The sequence below is a fragment of the Carettochelys insculpta genome, chromosome 6 (assembly GCF_033958435.1).
Source record: "Carettochelys insculpta isolate YL-2023 chromosome 6, ASM3395843v1, whole genome shotgun sequence".
Taxonomy (NCBI): domain Eukaryota; kingdom Metazoa; phylum Chordata; order Testudines; family Carettochelyidae; genus Carettochelys; species Carettochelys insculpta.
In genome coordinates this window covers 78,495,485-78,521,002 of record NC_134142.1, presented here as the reverse complement: position 1 = coordinate 78,521,002, position 25,518 = coordinate 78,495,485, and the positions used below count along the sequence as shown (strand labels likewise).

The window sequence follows — 25,518 nt, the reverse complement described above, 5'->3', positions numbered from 1 at the left end:
AGCCCCCAATCACGTTTTTTGCCCTCTGCTGGATCTGCTCCAGTGCATCCACATCCTTTCTATACTGGAGGGGCACAGAACTGTATGCAGTACTCCAGATGTGGCCTCATCAATGCCGAATAGAGGGGAATAATAACTTCTCTAGATCTGCTGGAAATACTTCACCTGGTGCACCCCAATATGCTGTTAGCCTTCTTGGTTACAAGGGCACACTGTTGACTCATATCCAGTCACTCATTCATTGTCATCCCCAGGTCCTTTTCTGCTGCACTGCTACTTAGCCAGTGAGTCCCCAGCCTCTAACAGTGCATGGGATTCTTCTGTCCCAAGTGCAGGATTCTGTACTTGTTTTTGTTGAACTGTGTCAGATTTCTTTTGACCTCTAATTTATCTAGATCACTCTGGACTCTTCCTACCGTGCTTCAGGTGGGGGTCTGGACTAGATGGCCTTCTAAGGTCCCTTCCAGCCCTATGATTCTACCCTCCAACATGTCTACCTCTTCCCCTAGCTAAAAGTGTAATCTGCCAATTTGCTGAGGGTGCAATCCACCCCCTCATCCAGGTAATTAATAAAGATGTTGAACAATACTGGTCCTAGAACCAATCCTTAGGGCACGCCACTTGAAACTGACCACCATCCAGACATAATACCATTGATCACTACTTGTTGGGTCTGACTGTCTAGCCAGCTTTTATCCATTGTACAGTCCATGTATCCTATCCATATTTCCTTAACTTAGGGGTAAAAATGTTATGGAGGACTGTATCAAAAGCATTGTAACTGTCAAAATACAGTTTTGTTTTTATAATGGTTATTCAAAACATAACCAATAAAGATATAGATCTTGTTCAGCCTTCAGAAAAAAACGTTTTTGTGATGAAATCAAGCATGACAAGTTTTGTTCACAAAATGAGTATTTTCAGAAAGTTATAAAGTGAAGAGAGACTTAATGCTGACTAAAAACAAAGCAAGCAATCCTATAGCACCTTAAAGACTAACAATTTTAATTATTAGGTAATGAGCTTTCATGGGAGGGACCCACTTCAGGTTCAGCAACTCTTTTGTACTCTTTTGATAAGTACTGTTGATACTGGGCCATTTCCACCTTACTGAATAGACCTAGTCAGCTCTGGCCCTCCCCCTTTAGTGGGACCCCACTCTTTAAATACCCCTATGAAACCACCCCACCACTCATGCATCTGATGAAGCGGGTCTTTGCCCACAAAATCTTATGCTCCAAAATAGTTGTCAGTCTATAAGGTGCCACAAGACTTTCTGTCTGTAGTGAGTATGCGGACTATGTGCCATTCTGGGACTGCATTTGCTCCTCCCAGCTGGTGGTGACTTCTGTTACAGTAGACACATGTTAACCCTACAAGGGGGTGGGCAAGATACGACCTGGGGGCCAGATTTGGCCCACCGCTAGTCTTACAGCTGCAGAGGGGGGAGAGCTTGAGGTGCTGTTCCTGCCCCCAGCAAAATTTTTCAGCTCTTGTTGGCTGGAAATCAGCCAATGGAAGCTGAGAGATATTCCTGGGAAGTGGGACTAGCACAGCACAATTTCTCCGCTCCCATTGGCTGGTTTCCAGCTAAAGGAGCTGAGAGATTTTGTTGGGGGCAGGAGCATCAATGGTAAGCCCTCTCCCCTGCCCCCACAGTGCAGAGAGACATGGAACAGACAGTGGGCTGTGGCTGCTGCTAGGCAGGCAAGCCTCCCTGAGAGTGCTGCTGCCAGGAGCTGCTTAGATAAGTGCCTCCCAGTCAGAGCCTGCTTCTGGCACCACACCCCAAGTCCCTCTCAGACTTTGCGCCCACTCTTATATCTCTCCCCCAAACCAGAATACTCTCCTGCCCGTGTACCCTTGCCCCAGGTCACTATTCAAACCCTCTGTACCCTCCTGCCTTCTCCCTAGGTCACATCTCCCTCTCTCCTTCAGGCCAGAATCCTCTCCTGCACCCATAGCCCATCCCAAACCCTGAACCACAGTACTCTCTCCTAGATGACCTCTTATTTCATCCAAACTCCCTCTCAGATCCCACACCCCAGGCCTATACTCTGAGCTCCCTTCTACACCTCACCTCCACCTCAGGCCCTATCCCGCCTTCATAGAAAAGTGCAGCCATTGACCCATCAGCACAATCTTGGAGTGGCCCCTCCATCAAAAACTATTGCCCACTCCCTCTCTAACTGCTGGTCTACGTAGAGATTAACAGTCAGTTACTGCTACCAGTTTCACTTTTAGCTAAAGTCGTGGAGGTTTGAGGTATGGATTTGAAAATTAGACATTGCGATCCCATTAGAGATCCATTCAAGGAATTAGTCTGGTTCCGTATGATGAGAACATCTTTTTTTTTTTTTCCAGTTTGCCTTGTAAAACCCTGGAAATGAAGTGTGTCTGCAAACTTAATTTGTCTTCATTATGCATATTTGCTTTATATAATCATATTTTGTCTGTTCTACAAGACTCATGCCACATTTAGTGCAAAAGTTAAACGTGCTGAGGCAAAGAGCTGAAAGAAGAGAGAAAATTCGTGTGTTCAGAGCATTAGATTAATACCTGTGAAAGCTTGATTCTATTTCTTGCTCAGCCACAGACTTCCTATGCAATGTTATCATAGTATGGAAGGCTATCTTCATACATACATACAAGGGGACAGAAATAAAAGTACACAGACAACCTTAATTCTCACATTTCTTAATTTTTCCGTGGATAACCCTGTTCTGACATTTTACATAACTTATGTTCAGGCAGTCTCTAGTCTGTATTCTGAGGTGTCATTGAGGATTGACAATGGCTTGGGGAACTCACCTTCCACTTTAAGGTCTGGAGCCTTTGTGATTTTTATAGTACAGTATCAGGATTAGCACTCTGTCACTTAGGAGACTATTTTATGTGTATAGAGTCACTGAAACAATAGAAGCTGCTGTAAGCATACATGAGGCCTCCCTTTATTCAGAATATCACCAGATTAAAGCGTTACATGGTTTTGCCATGTTTTTGACATTGCCATAGGTATATTTTGGATCAAGGCTCAGCAGACCCTGGCACAGGTGTCAAAAGTGGCATGTGAGCCAATTTTTCATCAGCATGTGAGGCAGGAGCTCAGCCTTGCCCCTCCTCCCCCATGCAGCCAGGAACTTGCTCAAAGCCATGCCACCTAAGTATTAACAGAAGGTCAGCTAATGCTACCAACTACCACCTGAATGGTAAAGCTCTGCATCTTAATTTATTTACTGATGAAGCTGTTGTAAATAGGATATTGGTGACCTGGTGACTTTAAAAATTATCACTGGCACTTATCCCATATGTAGAGGTCAAAAGGTCAAATTTTGGCACTCTGCCTTGGAAAAGTTACTGACCCGTTGTTGGACTGTTGAACAGCTAGATCCCCTCAATTCTCAAGCCTGGTAGAGAGTCATTTGCTTCTGGAGCCTTCCTCTTCCTGTGCAGAGTTGGGGGGAGGGAGCACTGATGAGAGGGTGACCCCCTCACCCTGCTCCCCCCACCCATGCTGCCTGGGGAGGCAAGTTCCACATTGTCACCCCACCCATACTCCAGTCCTGCTCTGCCCAGACCTTGCTCCCTCCCCAGTGTGCCACCCCCTTCCGACTCTCTCTTTTTCTTTGCTCACCTATTCCAGCCAAATCCATGAACCCAAATGTAGCAAATGGCATTTGGAAAAAACACATTCTTCTAAAATTTCTTTCTAAAGAAAATGGAGTATGTTTTCCACTGCATTTCAAACTGTGAAGACTAGACATGTAGAAGGCAGTTAATTAAAAGTACTAAATTTGACAATAAAAAAGTAAGTTACATATATTTTTGATGTAACATGAAGTTTGTCAGAGATATGTTTGCAAAATCTTTGTAATAAGGGCAGGTCAGCTGTCCTGCTGAATACAACATTAAATATTTTGGACTACATAATGCAGCTAATATGGTATCTGTAAAACCACCAATTCATTGTCTTGTTCTGCTTCCAAACCATTATAGGCGGAGCGGGGTGCTGCTGCCTCTTGTAAAGGTTTCCTGGCACGTATTATAAAACTGTGTTTTCAGTTGCTTAGCCAAATTTTAACCAACGTTTTCCATGAAGATGTCTGTCTTATAGGCTGATTTAAAAAAAAAATCAGCCAAATTAGGTTAGCTCTTTTGAGATTGAGTGAAGGAAAAATACATTATTTTGTCTGTATTTAAAAAAAAACTGAGGCCTTTCTTTAAAAAAAATCGTCAAGTAGCCTGTAGTGCAGTAGGGACTTGAAATTTGGAAGGACTTGTTTTTGGGTGTAAAAATAAGCCATTATTTGGCCGATTTATAAGTCTTTGCAAATTTAGCTCAAACATTTAGAAGAGGCTTACTAGAGCTTAACAACAAAAATCTGTGAAGATTTTGTCTTCACTGAGCACATTCAAACTTTTCAGCTCCTAGAACTGACCAGACTGTGTGTGTGCCATCCCCACAGAGCATGACTGGATTGCACATTCCCATCAGTGACAGCAACTGAGGATGTTTTAGTCAAAATCTGTAGAGTCTGAGAAACTTTCCCTGTAATGGCTTCTGTCACAGGCTTGGAGGTGGGATGGGACAGGGGAGACTGTTCAGGCTCAGATCAGGGAGTGGGGGACCAGGACTAAGAACTGTGATTGCGACTCAGACTAAGAACCCAGGAGGGACTAGGATTGGTTGGGCAAAGAGACTGTGATGAGAAGTCTGTGAAGTGGAGAGTGGGAGTGGGCAGACAGGGAGTCTGTGTCTGGGACAGGGAGCCAGGAGTGTGGAAGAAACAAGACTGCGGCAGGTTGGAGGGGACAGGGCAGAAAGTCGGAACATTTGGGGGAGAACAAACCTGTGTCCACTAAGCCCACTTTCCTCCAGATACAGCGTATGCAATGGTACCAAAGGTTCCTCAGTTTCCCAATTCCTCTCTTGTTAGCAGATGTCTGTGAAACCCAGTGGCAAAGCGTAAATTTTATCTGCCTCTAGTGTTGGTCCATATACAGGACCATCTACTATTGCTATCAGTTGGCTCAAGTAGGAGAGGTCTGCGTGGAAAATCTAAAGAATCTAATCCTAGTCATGTGGGTGTCAGTATGATGCCACGTGATGTATATTTTGAGTGGAGGAGCATTTTCCAACTTGCTTTTTAGAAAACTGGACACAGAGTTATGTTAAAAGAACAATATTAAAGTTACAAGGTCCACCAAACATCTCAGAAAATGCCAGAGTTAAGGTTACCTTTGCATCTTATTTTGGCTCACTTGTGCAGATGCATTATGATTCAGCTGTTAGTTACATGATCAGATAAAGTAGAACACCAGAGATAAGAACTCACTGCTCAACCACACACCTAATTTGAAACCAGAAGTATACAAACAGGGTGCAGCAGAGATACCCCCCCAACTTCCCCCCCATCCCTAGAAAAAAAGCTAATATAATACTACATTAAAAGTAAACTAGTAAAAACAAGGCAAGTTTGGGGGGAAAAAAGAGATTTGACAAGGTAAGGAAACTTTGTGCTTGTTTCATGTAAATTAAGGTGGTTAAATAACATTTTCTCATGAATAGTAAAGTTTTGAGGCTGTGTTAATTCAATGTTCAGTTGTACACTTTTGAAAGAACAGCCATAAATGATTTGTTCAGACTGACAAACATTTCAGAGTTACCGACGTACTTCATTCCTGACGTGTTTGTAATTCTGAGGATCTGTCATACTGTTTTTTTTCCCCCAAGACCCCCATAGCTCATTCACTGCAGAGAATTGATGGTGTTCTTGGAATGAATCAGGGTTGTTCAGGGAAGTAAGATGTTGACTTTAGGCTCCCCTACCTCATTTGTTTCAGAAATGGGAAGATGTGTATTGAATGAAGCAGGGAATTGTAGAAAGAGAAAATATTTTGATGATCTGGTTAAGAGTACTGAATAATAGGTTTTTATCCCTGCCCCTGGTGCAGTGCTAATCAAATGACTAACCCAAGCTTAACCAAGTGGTCACAAATTATGACTTCTTCATTTTCTGAGTTCCCAGCTTGAGACTGGGATTTGATTTGCAGAAGTGCTGGGCACTCACAGCTGTAACTGCAGTCAGTGGGAGTTGTGCTTTGACCAAAGGAAGTGCTATATAATGCTAAATACCCTGAAAAATCAAGTTCTTGGCATCTTTGTGGACACCAAGCATTAGTGGATACTTTTGTCCTCAATTGTTATAGAATCATAGAAGAGTAGGACTGGAAGGGACCTCGAGAGGCCATCGAGTCCAGCCCCCTGCCCTCATGGCAGGACCAAGCACTTTCTAGACCATCCCTGAAAGCCATCTATCTAACCTCTTCTTCAATATCTCCCAGTGATGGAGATTCTGCCACCTCCCTTGGCAATTCGTTCCAGTGTTTGATCACCCTGACAGTTAGGAACTTTTTCCTAATGTCCAACCTGAACCTTCCCTGCTGCAATTTAAGTCCATTGCCTCTTGTTCTATCCTCAGAGGCAAGGAAGAACAAGTTCCCTCCCCCGCCTTATGACACCCTTTTAGGTACCTGAAAACTGCTATCATGTCCCCCCTCAGTCTTCTCTTTTCCAAACTAAACAAGCCCAATTCTTTCAGCCTTTCTTCATAGGTCATGTTCTCTAGACCTTTGATCATTCTCGTTGCTCTCCTCTGGACCCTCTCCAATTTCTCCACATCCTTCCTGAACTGCGGTGCCCAGAACGGACACAATACTCCAGCTGAGGCCTAACCAGCACAGAGTAGAGTGGGAGAATGACTTCTTAGCTACGTCTACACATGAATGCTACATCGAAATAGCGACATCGAAATAAGCTATTTCGATGAATAATGTCTACACGTCCTCCAGGGCTGGTGCCGTCGACGTTCAACGTTGACATTGGGCAGCACTACATCAAAGTAGGTGCTGCAGGGGAGCGTCTACACACCAAAGCGGCCCACATCGAAATAAGGGTGCCAAGAACAGCTGCAGACAGGGTCACAGGGCGGACTCAACAGCAAGCCGCTCCCTTAACGGGCCCCTCCCAGACACACTTGCACTAAACAGCACAAGATCCACAGAGCCGACAACTGGTTGCAGACCCTGTGCATGCAGCATGGATCCCCAGCTACAGCAGCAGCAGCAGCCAGAAGCCCTGGGTTAAGGGCTGCTGCACACGGTGACCATAGAGCCCCGCAGGGGCTGGAGAGAGCGTCTCTCAACCCCTCAGCTGATGGCCACCATGGCGGACCCCGCTATTTCGATGTTGCGGGACGCGGGTCGGCTACACATGCCCTACTTCGATGTTCAACGTCGAAGTAGGGCGCTATTCCCATCTCCTCATGAGGATAGCGACTTCGACGTCTCGCTGCCTTATGTCGATTTCAACTTCGAAATAGCGCTCGCCACGTGTAGACGTGGCGGGCGCTATTTTGAAGTTGGCGCGGCTACTTTGAAGTAGCCGGCACGTGTAGACGCGGCTCTTGTGTCTCGTTCACAACACACCTGTTAATGCATCCGAGAATCGTGTTTGCTTTTTTTGCAACAGCATCACACTGTTGACTCATATTTAGCTTGTGGTCCGCTATAACCCCTAGATCCCTTTCTGTTGTACTCATTCCTAGGCAGTCCTTTCCCATTCTGTATGTGTGACACTGATTGTTCCTTCCTGAGTGGAGCACTTTGCATTTATCCTTATTAAACTTCATGTTCTGTGACTCAGTTCCCCCACTCCACATGGTATATTGTTAGGCAGTCTTAGGGTACATCTGCATAGCAAAAAACCACAATAAAATAAAAAGAACTCAGGCTCACACTGCTTGATCAAACGTAGTGCTGTAATGCAGTTCTTTGAGTTCAGGATGAAGCCTGGGCTGTGAAATCTAGTACAGAAGGAAGATCTTGAATCCCAGGCTACAAACCAAGCTTGAATATCTATGCTGTTATTTTTAACCCCACCACACGAGCTCAGAGCCTGAGTCAACTGACCCTGACCACTGAGACTTGCTATGGTCAGGTTTCATTTTTTGCTGTGCAGCTGTACCCTGTTAATACCAGAAAGCCCATGAGGCAGAGGTTCTGTGGAATAAATACCTGATCATATAATTAGAACGTCATCATACATTACAATATAGTTAGAATATTATAACAATGCACAGACATAAGGATGTAGAGAGAAGCCAAATTAGGGATTCAGAAAGAACCTTAACTCTGGCACTTGTTAACTTTTGAGTGTTTGACATTGCAATCTGAATAGTGCTCGCCTAGTTTTTCTTTTTCTCTAATTATTCCATATGTTTAACACCTGTGATCTCTGTAACAACTATTAGGTTACACTAACTGTCAGCTGCTAAGTGCTCTGATGTTCACTGACTCTTTGTTTTCAGATCACTGCAATTTTGGCTTTTATCCTCTTGTAAAGGACTTTATTTATATTTTCAAAATTATTTATGAATAATTATGTCACGAGTTCACAGAATTTTTTTTTCAATAGATGAAAATAGACATTTTCTCTTAAAACAGGTATGCTGATTTGGCTCTGTCAGGATTGACTTCTTATTTAAGTGTTCTCTTCTTCTGTGTGTAATCCAACTCTGTTTATGTCCATGATTTTCCTTAACTTTAAAAGACAGGTACCATATTAACTATTTCTCAGTTTTCAGCTACAGTAGTCCTTTTTAAGAATGTATTATGTATTACTATAAGAGAGGCAAAACAGTCCAGTGGACTAAACACTGAATTGGTGACCCAGGACCATCTTTATTCTAACCTCTGCCAGGTTTGCAATGTGATAAAGGTCAAGAAAAGTAACTTCCTTGTCTTTACTTTCCCATCTATAGAATGGGGATAGTTAGAGCAACCTAGATGAGAGAGATTCATTGGAAATTAATGACTGGGGAACACTCTGAATATGTAAAGCACCTATGTAAATGCCAAGAGTGTAGGCCCTCATTAATAATAGCTAACTTTTATATATGCTTTACATATTTAAATCTCAAAACTGTTTACAAAGGAGGTCAGTATCATTATCTCTGTTTTACAAATGGGGAAACTGAAGTACAGGGAGGCAGGTGCCTTGTCCGTAGTCGCTCAATAGGCAGAGCCAGGAGTTGAACGTGTATCTCCAGTGGCCTAGTTCTATGCCCTGTCCATGGTATTAGCACTTAAAATGTCTGTTTAATTTTCCCCCCTTCAGAAGCCTGATATGATTGATATCTTATTGAGGTGATTTATCTGCATGATATTTTTATAAGAAAACCAAGTGATGGAATGAGCAATATGCCTATTATGTGCAAATGTAACCCTTGTCCATCTTTTTTGCTACCTGATCTATATTTCGTGGGACAGACCCACTTCTTCAGAGCATAGCCAGACCAGAACAGACTCAATATTTAAGACACAGAGAGCCAAAGACAGTAAGCAAGGAGGACAAATCAGACAAAGATAATCAAGGTGAGCAAATCAGAGAGTGGAGGGGTGGTGGGGAAGGTCAAGAATTAGACTGAGCCAAGTATGCAGACGAGCCCCTATAGTGACTATGGACAAGGTGGCAGTAGCTAAGTGGCAGTTTGCAACTCCTGACAGCTACTGGTTAATGGCAAATCAGTTTGGGGTGGGCAGATCTATCGTTGGGTCTGTGGTGATGCAGGTGGCCAATGCAATCTGTCAGCATCTCCTCAGGAAGACTGTGACCCTGGGAGAAGTACAGACCATAGTGGGTGGCTTTGCTGCTCAGCGGTTTCCTAAATGCCATGGGGCAATAGATGGCACGCACACCCCAATCATGGCCGCGGCTCACCTGGCATCTGAGTATATAAACCTAAAGGAGTACTTCTTGGTTTTGCAGGTGTTTGTATATCACAAATGTAGTTTCACTGACATAAGTGTGGGATGGTTGGGGAGGGTCTACAACATGCAAATCTTCAGAAATTCTGAGCTGTACAGAAAGCCCATGGATGAGTCTTTTTTCCCAGACCAGAAAATCTAGGTTGGCAACATGGAGATGCCTGTTGTAATATTGGGCGACCCTGCTTACCCTCTGCTCCCTTGCCTTATGAACCCCTACACAGGAGCCCAGGACCACAGCAAGGAAAACTTCAATCACATACTCAGCAAGCTCAGATTGGTGGTGGAATGTGTCTTTGGCCATTTAGAAGCGAGGTTCAGATGCTTATTTACCCATTTGGACCATTGTGTAACTGAAGTCCCCACAGTGATTACAGCGTGTGTTATTTTACACAACATTTGTGAATCTAGGTGGGGGAATTTCACATCCATCTGGAATTCTGAGGCTGAGGCCATCAGCAGGGCTTACTTGCAGCCACCTATACATCCATTCATCAATAACCATGCGGAGGGATCAGCAATAAGGGACACTTTAAAACATAATTTCATTAATGCTGTGACAGCAATGTATTTCTCTGTTGTAATACCAACCAAGCTCTTCTCTGCAGACTGCTTTCTGCTCCCCACCAAATGTGAACCAATAAATCAGACCATGTCTTACACAAAAAATGCTTTTACTTGGTGAGAGGGGGCTAATTTGCAGTAAGTAGAATGGATGTCAGCGAAGGAGTTATTTTCCTTTAAAAAAAAAAAAAAAAAAAAGCACCTGTGCTTTCTGCTCTCCACCCTCCTGGTTCCTTCTGCCGCCAGTACTCTGCGGATCTTGGCTTAGTGGTGGGCAGCTGTGCTTTCAGCCCTCTGCCCTGCCACCTGGTGTGCTGCAATGATTTGTGTACCTTACCATTCATGCATGCCAAAAAAATCACACCAAGCTCAGAAGAATAAGGTTATTTTGGGGGAAGGAGAGGTTTAAGCGACAGGGAAAAGAAGCCTTGTCAAGGGTAGTGGAGTAACCTTTTGCAGTCACCCATGGAGCTAGATCTGCAGGCTGTCCTTGCCCTCCCTTTTCATGTTTGGAGACCACGATGCTGGGATGGTGGGAGAGCAATCTGTCTTCAGGCAACTTTGGGCAGCAGTAAGTGGAGCCTGCAGTGCTGTGTGGGGAGTCCCTCTGCAGCTGCAGCATGGAGTGTAGGACTTCCATTTGATCATTCACTGCTGTTATGAGATTTGCCACTTCTCTTGTGTTTTCTGGGCCACTCAGCTGTAGTATGATGCCACTGACTGTACTTTGCTGACACTGAGTTATGTCCCTTGTCATCTGACTGGTTTCTGACTCAGACTTCTCCACATGCTGCAAGATCAGATCCTGCTTGCACCTTTTTCCACTTCCTTGCTATGTCTCCCACACTAGGAATGGCAGCTGTAAAGTGAGTGAAGGTCAAAATTAAGATACAATTCAAACAAAGTGCTTCACCATGGAATGAATAGGTCTCTCTCTTACCAGGGAAAGTATCTTTTTGTAAGCCCGCTTAAGGCTGATTAAGGATGGGACTTGAAGCTTGCATTGCACCGTCTGTCATTTACCATCATTTACGCAGAACATTTTGTTGTGTACATGGAAAGTTGTTGCCCACTTTCTGGGGGAAGGGGGGAGGACTGCAAAGCAGGGGAAGCCATCCAGCGTCCTGGACCAAGGAAGAACCTTTTTCGTGCATTCTTGGAGCAATCTTCTGCGATGAGAAAGGCTCACAGAGCCTGGCAGCCTGCATGGTGAGGGGGAAGGGTGGGGAAGGGTTTGATTCCAGCCACATGGATGGCTGCGTGGGGGGGATCCTTGTAAAATAAAATTCAGTGCTCCGGGGGAGGGGGGTTTTCATGCTGTCTGCCTGGTTGGGGGAAAAACGTGTTTAGGCAATCACTGGAGCAGCCCTCATCAGGGAAAAAAGGCCATTTAAAGGAGGGCAAACCCACCTGTGCTGCACATGCCAGGTTGCGGTACCAGGGTCCGCCAAGTCCAGTAGGTGTGTGGTGAGGAGGAAGGGTTCAGTTCCAGCTGCTCGGATGGCTGGGCGGGGAGGGATGCCTGTAAAGTGTTCAGTGTGTGATTTTTGAAATTGTATTTGCAGACTTTAGTTCTGTAGTCCCTTGTGTTGAAATTTGGATAAAATACATTTCTCATTTTATATAGGGATAAGGTTATCTTGATTTTCATCTGGTAAGTGCTCAGTTGCAATCTTCATTTGTCATTCCTCTTTTCATATTGACAACTTTATAACCTAAAACATTATTAATTTTGAGCTGGTAATGAATCTAGAATCTCAAATAATAAAGAAAATAAGCAGCTGGATTGTTTGGTGTGAGTTCCCAGTGTTTAGGCCTTCATCATGGGAACAATTACTTGCATGGCTAGTCCCATGTACTTTAATAGAACTCAAACCAGGTTCTCCATCTGACCAAGAGTGATTTAAAGTTATTGTTAAGTCTGGAAATAAATTCAAGTGTAATGTAAATGGCCCAAATACTTTGATATGTTAATAACCATTCATCACCTGTATACTTCCTAAAGTTGAATTGAAATATAGTCAGACCCTCCTAAAATCTAGCAGTTACTCTGTTATAAAATTCAGGAAGATAATAGTTGGTCATTTCATGTAGCAGTTTTTCATCTTCTAAGCACTTGGCAAACATTAATTAATCATTATATCTGTATGTGGTAGGTAAGACAAAATATCCATAACATGCTATGTAAAGTTCTGGTTTTAGTAGGATTGTTTTTAAATTCTAGGATTTGTATGTAACTCAGAATATAGAATAAGAGTGAACATAATTTCTTGATGTTACTTTTTGATGTTCTGAGGATTTATTTTTTGTAAACCTTCTATTTGTTTCTAGATAAACAATGTTATTAGCTCAGATAAATCGAGACTCTCAGGGAATGACTGAGTTTTCTGGAGGAGGGATGGAAGCTCAGCATGTAACTCTCTGTTTAACGGAAGCAGTAGCTGTGCAAGGTGAGCATTCAGGTTATAGCATCTCCACATCATCATGTCTTTGTAGTTTAGCATTCACAAAAGAGTCTGAATTTTGGGATGATGCTGTGCAGTGCAAATAGAGAAAATAAGAAGACCATATTGTTTTTGATAGTGTGTTTTTGATTAATCTGAATTTGATTTAATTCTGAAATAAATTATTGCTTAATTAAAATAACAATTTTAGTATAAAATCTGATTCTAGTCAAATTAAAATATGGTATTTCTGTTTTAGATTATGTAATTCCAATTTACATATAAAAGTGATATACAAAGTAGACTCAGTTTTATTTAAAAATGTTTTAGGATTGATATTAACATGTTGTTGCTTTCTTTGACGTGTTTCATATGTATAAAATAAATAGATTGTCCCAATTACTATATTTTATTAAAATGGTCTTGTATGTATTAATGACTGATGGTGCACAGAAGAGTGATTAACATTGTCATGTAATGCTGTCATTTCTCGTGATTGTATTGTGAATCTTTGATATTAGGTGTTCTTCTTAAACCCCTAGTTCTCAAGCCATTTTACTTCATGAGGATTCAGGTTTATTTAAAATAAAATGTTTCAGTTCTCATGGTTATGGATAAAAAAAACTAACAGTGTGATCTCAGCGTATCCTTAAAGTTCAAATCAGAAGACTGATTTAAAAGGTTTTAAGTCAATCTCATGATTTTTGGGACTTTGATTCACAATTTTAGAATGCATGGAATTGACAGTACTGAAAATGGACTTTTTTCCCCAAATAGATGGTGACAATTTAGAAAACATGGAAGGTGTAAGTCTGCAGGCAGTTACACTTGCTGATGGTTCCACTGCCTATATACAGCATAATTCTAAAGGTATGTGCCTAACTAACAATCAGTAAGTCTTTACTGTGCATAAGAATGTCCATACTGGTTCAGACCAGAGATACATTTAACCCAATATCCTGCCTTCCAACAGTGGCCAATGTGAGGTGCTTCTGAATATTCACTGTATTAATTTGCTCATTTGTACAGCACCCAGAACAACAGGGGTCTGATCCAAACTGAGGTCTTTGAGTGCTACTACGAAAGGAAATATTTGCTGCTTACAGTAATACTAAAATAAAGACCAAGACCCTCTTGGCAGGGCAAAGCACCATTTTTTTTTTAAATCTGTTTATCCCAGGTTCCCTAAATGGGCCCCCTCAAGTCCTGAGCTCACAATCCTGGGTTTAGGAGGCCAATGCTCAAACCACTGAGCTATCCCTATATTTTCATTCCATGAAATTCTTTATTCCAGAGAGTTTCATTAATATGGTTTAAAGTATGACCTGTCATACAGGATATTTTCCTTAAATATAATTATGTATTCCAGATGGTAAATTGATGGATGGCCAGGTGATTCAACTAGAAGATGGCTCTGCTGCCTATGTGCAACATGTGTCCATGCCGAAAAGTAGTAAGTGTGTTTCATCCACAAATATGTTTTAAAATACTGACTGGCTATGTCTACACTAGCCAAAAACTTCGAAATGGCCATGCAAATGGCCATTTCAAAGTTTACTAATGAAGTGCTGAAATACATATTCAGCGCCTCATTAGCATGCGGGCGGCTGTGGCACTTCGAAATTGACGCGGCTCGCCACCACGCAGCTCATCCAGATGGGGGTCCTTTTCGAAAGGACCCCGGCTACTTCAAAGTTCCCTTATTCCTATCTGCTCATAGGAATAAGGGGACTTTGAAGTAGCCGGGGTCCTTTCGAAAAGGAGCCCCATCTGGATGAGCCATGCGGTGGCGAGTCGCATCAATTTCGAAGTGCCGCGGCTGCCCGCATGCTAATGAGGCGCTGAATATGTATTTCAGCTCTTCATTAGTAAACTTCGAAATGGCCATTTCAAAGTTTTTGGCTAGTATAGACATGGCCACTGTGTTGATTTAATATTGTTAGAATTAATAAAGCATCTAATAATGAAGGTTAATATTTTTGGTGAGTGCAGTTTCTAACCTGTTAAAATGTTAAATAAAATACATTATGATTCGTGATGCCTAAAATTATGCTTTTCCCTGCCACGCCAATAGGGGACAGTCTGCGCCTGGAAGATGGACAGGCAGTTCAGCTGGAAGATGGAACCACTGCATTTATTCATCATACTTCAAAAGGTAAACTGCATTTTGAAGTGTGATATTATGAAACATTTTAATTCTCATTTCTCTTCAAGATTACCATTTTTGACAGCATGTTCACATTAAGACCATATTTACAAGTATTTTAATTGTAAATGACTTGGTGCATTTAAGTAGGAGCATCTGGAAACAGCTGAGTTGAGAGTGGTTTGATGTCCCATGCAGAGCATAGCGGTAAAAGACTAGATCAGACTATTGCTGTGCATTTGTGTTCTATCCTGGAATCTTAACAATGAAATACACACACTACTTCTAGAAAATGTAAACTTTTGTATGAACTTGAGTAAAGACTGGAAATGGAAAAAGGAAACCTAAAAGAAGCAGTCATCACTTGAATTAGATGCTAGAGCTCTAGGGATGTATTAAATACCCTAAAAGGAAGATTTAATATTTTTAGAAGGCTTATCAATGTCACACACACACAACGCAATAATTGGCAGACAGGTACGTGCATTTATTTTATTTTAAATTGAGCACAAGATTCTGCAGAAGTTTATGGCACTAATGTGGGAAATGTTGTTCTTCTTCGAGTGGTCCCCGTGGGTGCTCCACAGTAGGTGTCGGGCTCGCCCCGGTGCCGCAGATTGGAAATTTCCAGCAGTCTCCATCGGGTCACGTATGCGCCGATGTGTGTCGGTCCTTCGCACGTTTTCGGTCACGTGTGCGATCCGATCCCCGCCAGTTCCTTCTCAACCGCCAACAGCTGCAGACGGAATCTGCTCCGGCTCCAATGCCTGAGAAAGATAAAACTGTGTTTTCTTACTGTTAATAGTTATTAGTTGATAGTTTAGTTATTACTGTTGAAGTTGTTTGTGTTAGAGGTGTATATAGTTTAAAAAAAAAAAAAGAGAAGAAGAAAAGGAGAGAAGAGCAGAGGCGGTCACCTCAGGCGGTCTGCTATCTTAAGGCTGCAAATGTTATCTGTCCCAGGACTGATTAGCTGTTAAGTGCTCTATTAACATTCAAAGACTAAACGCCTGGGCAATGTCTTCGCCGGGGTTTAAGAAATGTGAGTCTTGCCGTGAGGCCATGCCTGCCTCAGATGGGCATAGCAAGTGTATTCATTGCCTCGGGGAGACCCATGTTCCCCAAAAGTGTCCTCATTGCTCTAAGCTTACAGCTAGAGCCTGAAAGGACAGGGAAATGAGGCTGAAGATGATTTTATTTGATAAGGCCCTCCAACCTGCACCATCAGAGAAGCCCCACAAAGAGGGGCCCTCAGGGTCGCACAAGAGGAAGGTGGGTTCCCTAATCTCCTTTGTGCAAAAGAAGAAGAAGCTCTCCCCAGCTTGATCCCTGCCGGTGACATCCGCGAGCGGGACGAGTGGAGCACAGGGTCCTGACCCGTTGGCTGCTCATAGCGGGAAGACCGCAGCACATGCAGCTGCGCAAGGGCCTCTGACCATTAAGCAGTCGGCACTGAGGGCCCCGCAGGCACCAGAATCGGCAGCACCGAGCATCGCGGCACCGACGGCACCGGAGCAAGGGTACCCGGCACAGGGCCCAACGGTGCTGGAGGAAACTACCCGCGCGGCACCATTCACAGCGGCACCGTGCACAGCACCGACTATGGTGCCGAGGTCCCCGGCACCGGAGGGGGCAGCACCTGCTACTCAGGGACAGGGAAAAGCAAAGGCCAAAACCCAGCACTGCAGCCCATCTCCGGACATCATCGCATTGCCGTTATCGCCTAGCTCGCCCCCCGAGATACACCGGGCAGCAACTCCAACAGCCTGCTTCAGACCTCCATCCCCATTCCTTCAACCACCATCCCCCTGGCTCAGACAACTTTCACCAACCTCCAGCAGGGATCCCTATGAATACTATCACAGAGCATCTCCGCCATTGTCAACGTCATCTCGGAGGTCACGCCCTCCTAGGCACCATATGTACACATTCTGGTTGTGGTCCAGATCTCCATCACCGGGCCCTTGCCCCTGTTGTTATGGCTGTCCTTACCATACTGAACACCTGCACAGGGGGTCTAGCTCTGGGGGTAGATCCCCATCCACACCTCGCCAACACCCCTTCACACAGTCTCACTCTGTGGGAAGATCACAGGTTTCCCAGCCAAAAATTGGTCCAAAGGCCCTGGACCCGCCTCCAGAACCCTCAAAAGAGCAAGCATACGAACAGAGTCAGAAACCTGAGGAATTAGAGGAGGTATATCATAGCGATGCCTGCTCGTCTTCCCCAGATGAGGCGGTTGTCCCCGGGGATATCTCTCCCCCGGACGACCTTAAGCAATTCCAAGGACTGTTCAAGAGGGTAGCACAAACACAGGACATTCAAATAGCAGAGGTGCAGGAAAAACATCATAAACTCCTGAAACATTTGAGACCCCTGGCTTCATCCAAGATCGCCATCCCACTAGATGAAGCAATTATGGAATCAGCCACCAACATATGGCAGACTCCGGCCTCCATCCCACCCACGAATAAGAGGGCGGATAAGAAATACTTTGTCCAGCCAAAGGCATGGAATTCCTGTTTAGCCATCCCTAGCCGAATTCCCTGGTGGTCGAATCATCGCAGCATAGAGCCAAGACACCCCAATATAAGTCAGGAGGGTCAGATAAAGAAGCGAGGAAATTAGACCTATTTGGCAGGAAGGTCTATTCCTCCTCTACCTTACTACTGCGAATGGCAAATTATGCCGCACACCTGTCAAACCACAACTTTGACAATTATTCCAGACTTACCTCCCTCATGGATTTCCTTCCAGAGGACAAGAAACCAGTTCTGAAAGCGATTGTCCAGGAGGGCTACGCGGCCTCACGAGCAGGAGTTCAGATTGCCCTGGATGTGGCGGACACGGCAGCATGTTCCACAGCCACAGCAGTGGTAATGTGTAGGGAATTGTGGCTCCAGACATCCGGTATTCCCAGAGATCTGCAAACAAAAATCGTAGATCTTCCATTTGATAGACAAAGGTTATTTGCAGAGTCATCCGACTCGGTCCGACACTCCAGCAAGGACTCGAGAGCCATGCTTAGGACCCTGGGCATATATACCCCCCCGTACAGGAGGAGGAAGTTTTACCCACAGCAAAGGTGTTACGCTTATCAACCACAGCGTGCACAATATCAATGGGGTTATGACCGGGGCGCCACCAACAGCAGCAGCAGTATAGGGCCCCCAGATGTCGCCCCCAGCAGGGTCGCGCACCCTCCAGGCAAGCCCTGAGACAGCAAGTTTGATGGTTATGTCGAGGACTGCAAGATCAAGACCATCTCTCAATACCAGTCTCAGCACGTTTCACCATCAGCTCAAACCGTTCTACTGTCAATGACGAAACATCACTACAAACAAATGGGTACTGGAGATTATAGCCATGGGATACACAATCCCCTTCCAATCACTACCACCACCGAAACCTCCCACCAGGTCCTTTTTCAAGGACCCCTCTCACGAGACAAGGTTAAAACAGGAGGTAGACCATCTCACATTTATAGGGGCGGTGGAGAGAGTACCGGAATAATTCCAAGGGAAAGGCTTCTACTCACGATACTTCCTAACAGAGAAGAAGACAGGAGGCTGGAAGCCAATCCTGGAATTATGGGCCCTCAACCGGCTTTTGCGCAAACAGCATTTCAGGATGACTACAATTGCCTCCATAATCATGGCACTGGACGATGGAGACTGGTTTGCAGCCCTCGACTTACAGGACGCATATTTTCATATAACAGTTCACCCGGCACACAGACGTTTTCTCCGATTCACAGTAGGCAGGGAGCATTTCCAATACAGAGTTCTTCCGTTCGGTCTCTCTTCGGCGCCCAGAGTTTTTACCAAAACGCTGGTGGTAGTATCAGCTTACCTACACAGGCAGGGTGTCTTCATTTTTCCATACCTAAACAAGTGCCTACTGAAAGGGGCTTCGAAGGCAGAGGTCCTACACATGATACGCATCACTACAAACACATTTGCCTCGTTGGGCCTAGTTATTAACCTTTCAAAATCAAAGAACGAGCCCACGTAAAATATAGAGTTTATAGGGGCACGCATAGACTCTATTACATCAAGAGTATACCTGTCCGATGCCCGTTTCTGCGCCATCAAATCCCTGGTACAAGTAATGACGTACAGCCCCACAGTGCCAATCCTAACATGTCTACAGCTGTTGGGACACATGGCGACCACCACGTTTGTGGTACAGAATGCCAGGCTGCATATGCGAGGCCTGCAGCATTGGTTGGCGAGCATTTACAAACCAATAGTCCATACCATCCACAGGGCAGTATCGCCCACAATGGAGGTACGAAGGTCACTGGCATGGTGGGCAGATCCCAAGAACTTGCTAGTAGGGGTGCCCTTCTGCCAACCACAAATTACGATTTTTCTTATGACAGACGCATCCCACATAGGATGGGGAGCGCACATGGGCAACAAAGTAACTCAAGGGCTATGGTCCCACGCGGAAAAGACACTGTACATAAACATACTAGAGCTCGGAGCAGTATTCAATGCGTGCTGATGTTTCCGAAAATACCTGCACGGCAAAGTAGTCGGGATAAATACCGACAACACCTCCACCAAGTTTTACATCAACCAACAAGGAGGTGCCAGATCTCACGCGCTCTGTGCAGAGGCGTTCCAGTTGTGGAACGGGTGCATTGTCAACAATATAATGTTAAAAGCCTCATACTTACCGGGTGTCCACAATGTGAAGGCGGACCAACTCAGCAGACGCTTTGCGCTCATGCATGAGTGGCAGATCCATTCTGATCTGCTCCGACAAGTATTTCAGAAATGGGGGTTTCTCCAAATCGATTTGTTTGCCCCTCACAACAACAAGAAATGCCCTCAGTACTGCTCCAGAGCAGGCATAGGACAGGGATCCTTGGGGGACGCCTTCATGGTGCCATGGAAGGGCCCTCTACTCTACGCGTTCCCTCCCAGAACACTCATCCACAAGGTTTTAGAGAAAGCCAAAAGGGAGAGAGCACACATGATACTCATAGTCTGAACCTGGGACTGACAGCAATGGTTCCCTCTGCTTCTGCGCGTGTCATGCCGCCCGCCACTCCCCCTACCGGTATTGCCGGACCTTCTCACTCAGGCTCAGGGATCCATAGTGCACCCACATCCTCAAGGACTCCGCCTACAGGCGTGGTTAATCCATGGCTCAGCGCCTTAGAGAGCACATGTTCGGAGAGAGTGAAACAAGTTTTGGAGTTCAGTCGAAGGAATTCCACTAGAAGGACTTACGTGCAGAAGTGGAAACGATTTATCTCCTGGTGCTCTTCTAAGCAGTTAGCTCTTTTGGACGTCTCTATAACTGTAATTCTAGAATACCTGCTGGAGCTAAAACGAGACGGGCTCTCCCTATCCTCACTAAAGGTCCATCTCGCAGCTATATCAGCATTTCAACACAAACAGGAAGGGCCAACCATATTCGCCCATCCTATTGTTAGTTGGTTCCTAAAGGGGCTGGCAAACCTGTACCCCCCTCGGAAACTGCTACCACCGTCATGGAGCTTGGACTTGGTACTCCACACGCTGTCGGGACCACCCTTTGAACCATTGGCCACGGTACCCCTCCGGTTACTTACCATGAAGACAACCTTCCTTCTCGCAATTACGTCAGCCCATAGGGTGAGCGAACTTGCAGCAATAATGGCAACGCCACCCTGCACAGTATTCTCAAAGGAAGCAGTGATCTCACGATTACACCCAGCCTTTGTTCCAAAGGTTTCCTCAGAGTTCCACATTAATGAACCAATAGTATTGCCCTCATTTTGTCCTAAGCCTCACAACTCCAGCAAGGAGGCGCGGCTGCACCTACTAGATGTGAGACAGGCATTGGCCTTTTACATAGACAGAACTAAGTCCTTCCGGAAGATGGACAGACCCCTGGTGTCCCACGCACCCAGGTCGAAAGGGGAAGGCCTATCCTCACAAAGGTTTTCAAATCACATCCCGTATCCTGCATAAGACTGTGTTATGAGCTTCATAAGACCCCTCTGCTAGTTCCGCCCAGGGCTCACTCCCCCAGAGCGATGGCGGCATCGATGGCCTTCTTCAAAGGAATCGCGCTAAAAGACATCTGCAGAGCGGCGACTTGGTCCTCTTACGACACCTTCGCCAAGCATTATGCCATGCACCAACTGTTTGATGAGGATACACACCTATCGACAGCAGTCCTTTCAAGGGCAAGCTGCACATAAATTGGGTACCCACCTCCTTTTTTGGGGTCACTGCTGGGTAGTCACCTACTGTGGAGCACCCACGGGGACCACTCGAAGAAGAGAGAGAAGTTACTCACTTGTGTAGTAACGATAGTTCTTCGAGATGTGTCTCCGTGGGTGCTGCACTACCCACCCGTTCCTCCCCACTTCAGAGCTCTGTTTTCGTGTTTTTCAGAAGCATCCGGGGCGGTTGGTCAAGGAACTGGCGGGGACCGGATCGCGCACGTGACCGAAAGCGCGCAAAGGACCGACGCGCATCTGCGCATGCGCGACCCGACGGAGGCTGCTGGAAATTTCTGATCTGCAGCGCCGGGGCGAGCCCGACACCTACTGTGGAGCACCCACGGGGACACATCTCGAAGAACCATCGTTACTACACAGGTGAGTAACTTCTCTTTATTTGTCCTTGGGAAATAGGCTTTTAGAATCCTATTGAGCTTTTATGGGCCCAGAATTACACTATAGATACAAGCAAAGCTAAAAAGAATGTAAAATAGATAATCTTGGAGGAATTCTTTCGTCAAAAGTCATGTCATGTCATATTGGGGATCCACCTTTTAGTAGTTTCTTATGTGTGCATGGTCTTGGAAAGAAAGGAAAAATGTGTCATACCAGTACTGGTGCACTTCATGAAAGGACTTGGACAATGAACGATTTTCCCTCTCCTTCATTATCAGATTTGAAGGCCTTCCCTTCTGTATTATTATGCTTTCCAAATATAACATATGAGAGTGACTGACTATTTCTAGATGTAACGGTTGTGAGGGAAAAAATATGGACTGAGTAAAAATGGATGTGCTGGGATCTTAAGTATACAGATAGAGCTTTTTTCCTCTTCTGCTGTTCATGGTTATCCCAAGATACAGTAAACCCCCGCTTTATGCGACTTCAACATATGCTGTAATCATATTAACGTGAATGTCAAAATCCTGGGCTCCAGCCGCCCACCTCCGCCAGCTGAGGGGGTGCTCCACTGCTGGGTCCAGCTTGGGGAAAATAGGGGATACCGCTGAAGGGAGGAGAGGTGGGAGGGAAGCCCCTGGGAGCCAGGAGCTGGGCACTGCTGCGCCTGGCTTCAGACTCCCCTGGGCTGAGGGGTTTCCCCCACCTCCCTCCTCTCCCCTCCCTTCTCCACTGAGCCCCCAGGGAGCCAGGAGCCAGGTGCAGTAGTACCTGGTCAGTTTCCTGGCTCCCTCTTGGGGGCTTAGAGGCGGGGAGGAGGGAGGTGAGGGGTGGAAGCTAAGCGGGAGCCTGGAAAGTAACAAGGATCCCAGGGGCTCGGAGGAGGTGGCGGCCCTCCCTCCCCCTGACTTATATGAAAGTTGAGTCATGCACAGATTGAGAGGAGCACAACCCCCGCATAACTCGGTGTTTTACTGTACAACAGACAGAAAACTGACCCAAGTCTTTCTAGTTTCACTAAAATCCCTGAATCTGGTACACTTTATAAGTTGGAAGTTAATTAACAGTGTGATTTATATGTAATACATACTATACAATGTTTTTATTCCTTTAAATTGTAGTGTGGGTGTGGCATTTTGGGGTTCAGCTCAGGTGAATGAGGGGCTGTATTACAGCCTGCCCTGCAAATCTGGGTGCCTTAGGTAGTGTGCTGCTCTGGCTTGCAGCCCTGAAATCAGTAGCCAGCCTTACAAACATGCAGGACACATCCTAGTTTTCACCATCCAGTTGTTTCTGCAAAGTGACCCAAATACCTTCCCAGTGACAGTTTACCCAAACTGTCTCCTTGTGTAGTCATGTAACAATTGTAAGACTAACAAAGTAATTTATTAGGCGATGAGCTTTCATGGGACAAACCCATGTCTTCAGATCCAGGAGAGCTCATCGCCTAATAAATTATTTTGTTAGTTTTAAAGTGCTACATGAATGCTGTTTTTGTTTTGTTTTCTATTGTTAGATTATAGACCAGCAGGATTACCTCTCTGTTACTGTGTCTCCTTCTGTGATGATCTGGTGAGGTTCCCAGATCTGTGAGTTACTGTGTTACTCTTCTGACCCTCAGCATATGAGAGTTTTACTACTGCTAAGCTGTGTGACAGTTACCCTGAAACACCAGCTTGTTTGCTTTCCCAGCAAACTCCTCAGGACTCCGCCAGTCCAAACTGTGCTTTACAAGTGACAAGCAGTAAAACCCGTCTCCCAAATTCCCCAGAGACATCTCCCTGCCGTGTCTTGCTGTCTTCTGGAATGTGTGCAGAAGTTAAGTATGTTGCTGCTGAAAAGACAATAAACGGCAATTCATTAATTTCACTGCAGTTTGACAAACTCCCTTATCTCAGTCACAGGATAGAATTGACTTAAAATAGAACAAGTTTATGTAACAAAGGTCATTGTTATAAGCGATATCAAGTATAAGAAATAAAAACCAGAACTGTCAAGCGATTAAAAAAATTAATCTTGATTAATCACGTGATTTAAAAATTAAATGCCATGAACCACCCGATTAATCATGCAGTTAAACAATAAGAAGAATACTATCTATGCCTGAACCTCAGTGGGAAGTGCACGGGGCTGGGGGAGTGGGAGGGATTTGTTTGCATGGAGATGCAGGATTTGACCCTGGGGTGTCTCAGGAGTAGGGAGCGTCTCCTGGTGGCTCAGAGCAGAGCCCCAGCAACAGCACCACACAAAGTGCTTGGGCTAGCCAGCACCAGAGCACAGTGCAACTTCTGCTCCTGGTGGCTGCCAGGAGAAAGGAAGGAGCCCTGCCCCAGGGAGCTGCCTCCACAACCTTCCCCCCAGCCTGCTCACCTCTTAGTGTAGAGCTCCTCCAGGCAGTGCGAAGGCCGTGTTGTCCTTCATGAAGACAGGGAAGGGGGTGAGACAGGGCAGAGGACAAGACACAGAGACTTCAAGGAACAGGAAGTCAGGCCATCCCCCTGCTGCTGCCACCACCAGAAAATTAACCCCAGAGTGTGTGTGTGAGGAGCACATGGCCCTGCATACCCCAGCACTCCTTCCCCTTGAACCTGGAGGGCATACTTCCCCCCCCCAGCAGAGGCTCAGCTGGCTCCAGTCCTGGGCACCATGTGTGCCAATGAGAAACGGCTCCCTGTCCCCTGCAGACAGTCTCCGCAGCAGCACAAAGATAGGTTTGCCCCTTGTTTCCTAATACTTTGAAAGTAGGGCTGTCCATTAACATGCGCTAATGCCTGTCATTAATGTGCATTAATGCCCACGATAATTTTATTTAATACATTAATTCTGCCCTGCGTTAATTGCAGGTGTTAATACACATTAATTGACAGTGCTAGTTTTTAAAATACAAGAAAATGAATGAGGGGAAATAAATACTGTTGAATAAGCAACCTTTAGGCTGCTGAACTGACAGGTGAAAGGGAATTGGAGAGAAGGGCTGTTTTGACTCTGGGGTTTGACTTCTATATTTGTGGAGGGGCGGCAGCTCCAGTCGCTTACTTGGGGGAGGGGGCAAATTTTGTATCTGCCAGAGGATTGCAGTTTGTGGGGGAGCAGTAGTTCCCTTTCCCCCCAGACAACATCCATGTCTGGAGTGCATTCCCTATCCCCAACCATCCTGGCTCAATGTAGCATGTGCATTTTTTCAGTCTCTCAAGTGTTTGAGTTTAGCTCTTTAAAATAAACAAAGCTTATTTAGGCAACTCTCTGCAGTGCACCATAGCAGATGCTGGCCCTTACCCTGTTGGCTAGCTGCTGGTAGAGCAAACAGCTTCTCCTACCTCTCCCCAGATAAAACATGTCATCCAATGGCATATCATCTCTCTGGCTGTGCTGACAAGCTTTCAAAATGGGTCCCACTGCAATAAACTAGGGATGAGCCTGGCTAGCCATTCAAGAAGATGCTTGGCATACCTGCTGCTAAGAGGCCCTGCCCTGGTAGTTAAAGAAGGCTCGTCTGGTCAATCGCACAATGCTGGTGGAGTAATACAGACGGGAAGCACTACAGAAGCTCAGGATTTATATCCTTTGTGCTGAGTGGTCTGGCTGAGTGCGGGTGGGGATGGGGCTTCCTGACTTCTGGCCACTGAATTCCAGCCCTGGTTTGCAGGCTTCAGCAGTGTGTACTCAAGCTGTTGAGGCTGGGACCTTCTGCTCCCACCAGTTCTGAGCAGATGCCCAAGATGAAGGGAAGATTGTAACAATTTGCAAGGAGATTTTTGAGGGAGGGGAAAGTTCGTGAAAAGCCTGGATCTTCTCTTTTCCTTTCCAGGTTTTATTTTTCCAAGAGTTTTTTTAGGGCTGTCAATTAACATGCATTAAGCGCAATTAGCACGTGTTCATTTTTTTAATAAGTAGTTCTGCCCTGCATTAAT

At 45.3% G+C, this 25,518-nt stretch overlaps 1 protein-coding gene and 1 long non-coding RNA gene across 5 annotated transcripts in view; one reads left to right on the top strand and one right to left on the bottom strand.

Annotated features, from left to right (window-relative positions):
• The window catches only part of ZNF143 (zinc finger protein 143), a 133,929-nt gene that overhangs the window by 20,577 nt on the left and 87,834 nt on the right, over window positions 1-25,518 (top strand). For all 4 annotated transcript variants that reach the window (XM_074997424.1, XM_074997420.1, XM_074997421.1 and 1 more), the window contains exons 2-5: window positions 12,724-12,842; window positions 13,614-13,706; window positions 14,206-14,289; window positions 14,911-14,991. In XM_074997424.1, coding sequence (XP_074853525.1) covers window positions 12,731-12,842; window positions 13,614-13,706; window positions 14,206-14,289; window positions 14,911-14,991 — 370 coding nt within the window. In that variant the 5' untranslated portion in view covers window positions 12,724-12,730. The remainder of the gene's footprint in view (window positions 1-12,723; window positions 12,843-13,613; window positions 13,707-14,205; window positions 14,290-14,910; window positions 14,992-25,518) is intronic.
• LOC142015420 (uncharacterized) lies at window positions 15,456-24,208 on the bottom strand. Its single transcript, XR_012646149.1, has 3 exons — window positions 23,978-24,208; window positions 17,717-17,906; window positions 15,456-15,749 (listed from the first exon to the last, which is right to left on the bottom strand). It is a non-coding gene; the product is annotated as an uncharacterized LOC142015420 (long non-coding RNA).